General features: G+C 40.9%; 1 protein-coding gene across 1 annotated transcript; it reads left to right on the top strand.

Moving 5' to 3' along the window:
* The first annotated feature begins 1,405 nt into the window (after nt 1-1,405).
* LOC129728951 (uncharacterized) lies at nt 1,406-2,173 on the top strand. The gene has a single exon (XM_055687429.1). It carries the CDS (start codon nt 1,406-1,408, stop codon nt 2,171-2,173), a length of 768 nt encoding a protein of 255 aa, XP_055543404.1.
* The last annotated feature ends 677 nt before the right edge of the window (nt 2,174-2,850 follow it).

Genomic DNA, 2,850 nt, shown 5'->3' with positions numbered 1-2,850 from the left:
CCGATCACGGATGGGAGAGTTCCCACACAAGCTCTCCCACGCTCATTTTTTAGCGCCGGCCAGGGGGACTTGACCCCAGCATCGCGATGCTTTCCTTATCTCCGTTTCGCTCATTTTATCGCAATCTTTTGTGGAGCGAAATATTATGATTTGAGATAATTATGCGCTGACGTTTCCCGAATTGAGAAGATCGACAGGTAATATGTGGGTGTTCACCTGACTCTTCATAGCATTATGCTAAAGAAAGAGCTGGAAGCAAACTGATCGTTCACCCGAAACCGAAGTTTACCGACACATCACGATCTTTGTGTGTATGATACATATTCTGATTTCGATTTTTGTCAATGTATTCATTGTACAACTCTTGCGTTATGCATTTCACCGTTTGTTGTGCGAAGTCAGAGCAATTCTTGTGCGTTTTGAGAGGAGACATTGGTTGACAAAGGCTTCAACTTTTGCATGTTAACAGGTTGTCTCTCGAATTCACAAAGTCATTTATTTCATATTAATTTATTACGTGTGTTCGGTCAGCCAAATGAGTAAATAAATTTTACAGCAGCACCTTTTTTGTGACAGCTAAAACTATAATGTATTTCATTAATTAGGTTAGGTGATAGTTACTGCCGTGATAAAATTAAATTCCATAACCCGCGCGAGCAGCGCCAATAAACTCAAAACGTAAATAAACAGAAGATCAAATTTCAATCGAATGCTCCCGCAGGTAGCATGTAGTAGCCATGCACTCACAGGTAGAACGATTGGCAACAAAATAGTAATTACGTAGGGTCAGCGTTTTGAGGCAGGTGGCTCGCGCTGCCGTACTTTAAAGACTGTATTATACATTGACTTGTAAATATTGAATTGTAAGCGTGAAATTAGTATATAAGGAAATTTTGATTGAATAAAATTGAAGTTTATGGTTAGTCTGAATTTGGTCGTTTCATTGGACGGACCGAACCTTCCTATATTAATAAGTGATTACTCTTTGATTTCTCTTCAAGAAGCATAGACCTCCACATTAGCGAGGACACTAGCTAGAAGACTTAATCAGGCCAGAGTGATCCTTACTGGTATACAGAAAATCCTTTAGAACGTAACTTATTTCCCCCTTCCAGCCGCATAGGCCTTCGCTGTAGTAAGGCAACTAGCAGGAAACGGGAAAGGCCAGGTAGTCGTTGCTAACAGGAGTCTTGGTCCGCCTTGATTATCGGTTCCGCTCGCGTATTTAACTGTCGTTCGGTGACAAAGCCTTGTTAACCCGTACCTTCGCCCGGGGAGGCCGCGTAACGCGAATAACATATGGTGGCTCCAGAGAGGAGCAAGTGAACTCAAACTCTATTAACTCGATCGTGCGCGGTATCGGTAGTGTGACGGACACTTGAAATAAAAACCTAACGTAAACAAAATGGTTAAGTTTGTGGAGAACCCGAATGGGCACTGTCGGATGTGCACCGAGTCCGACGAGGAAGGTGTACTTGTGGAATGCTGCGAATGTGACCGTTGGTTCCACTTGGCATCTGTGGGACTGAAGGACCCGCCGAGAAGTGAGGACTACTGGACATGCCAAAAATGCTACGAGATTGCAGAAAATCAGCAAAAGATGGAAGAAAAACTTAAGAAATTGGAAGCCCAAGCCAAAGGCAAACGAACACCATCGTCGGAAAGAACGACAACAACGGAAGAAATATTGCGTATTTATCAGAAAACTATGGAGGCTCTCGTTAAGCAGCTCCAAGTTAAACCCGAACCAACTCCAGATATCAGTCTGGCCCAACCCAATCAAAACGAAGATTGGACAATCTACCTGAAAAGGCAAGCTCTGGCTGACTTGCCTAGGTTTGATGGCGCGCCAAAAGATTGGCCAAAATTTAAGAAAACATACGAAGAAACCACAAAAGCAGGAGCTTTTACTAATCTTGAAAACTTAAACCGGCTGCAGAAGGTTCTGCGTGGAAATGCCGCAAAAACTGTGAGTCAACTTCTGATCGACCCGGAGAATGTCAAGAAAATAATCGAAAGACTAGAAGAAACATACAGTCGACCAGAGGCGATTTATAACGAACTTCTCCACGAAATAATAAAAATTCGTAAAGAGAATAAAAGTGCATTATTAGAAATAGCAGATGCACTGGATAATCTCGTGAGTACAATAAATGTAATCAATTGTGCTTAATATCTGAACGACCCTCGTTTGGTCGATACTATAGTAAAGAATTTGCCCTATAATATTCAAATAAAGTGGGCTGAAGAATTGAGCAAAGAAAACATTCATTGCCCAGATTTAAAAATACTGAATGAATGGATAAAGGAAAGGAAGTCAAGAGTAAACATTCACCAAGATAACCGGAAAAAGTTCTACAACAAATGTCCATTTTGCGAAAAGGACCACATATGTGATACATTCAAAAAAATGAACACGGAAGCAAGGAGAAAAATTGTTACACAAAAACGACTTTGCTTTGGGTGTCTAGGAGCAAACCATCTAATGAAATATTGCGAACGTGCTAGAACATGTGACATCGATAAATGCCAGGAAAAACATAGTAGATGGATATATCCGAGAAATAAGAAAAACGTAGACAAGGCCAACAAAATGATGACGACGCGAAAGAAGAAATCGTAGAAAAGCTCGTAACCACAGAAAACGCTTCATCTTCTAACTCTGGAACTACAAATCACCATCAAACATTCAGAAATAATATTTATTTCCAAATTATTCCCATAACACTTAGAAACAAGGGAAAGGAAGTAAATACGTTTGCTTTCTTAGACGCCGGCTCATCACTAACTTTGATCGAGGAACAAATTGCTTATGAACTCGACCTAGAGGGACGCTCGAATCCTCTCAAA

This window comes from Wyeomyia smithii, chromosome 3 (assembly GCF_029784165.1).
Source record: "Wyeomyia smithii strain HCP4-BCI-WySm-NY-G18 chromosome 3, ASM2978416v1, whole genome shotgun sequence".
NCBI lineage: Eukaryota > Metazoa > Arthropoda > Insecta > Diptera > Culicidae > Wyeomyia > Wyeomyia smithii.
This window is presented reverse-complemented; position numbering and strand designations above follow the sequence as displayed.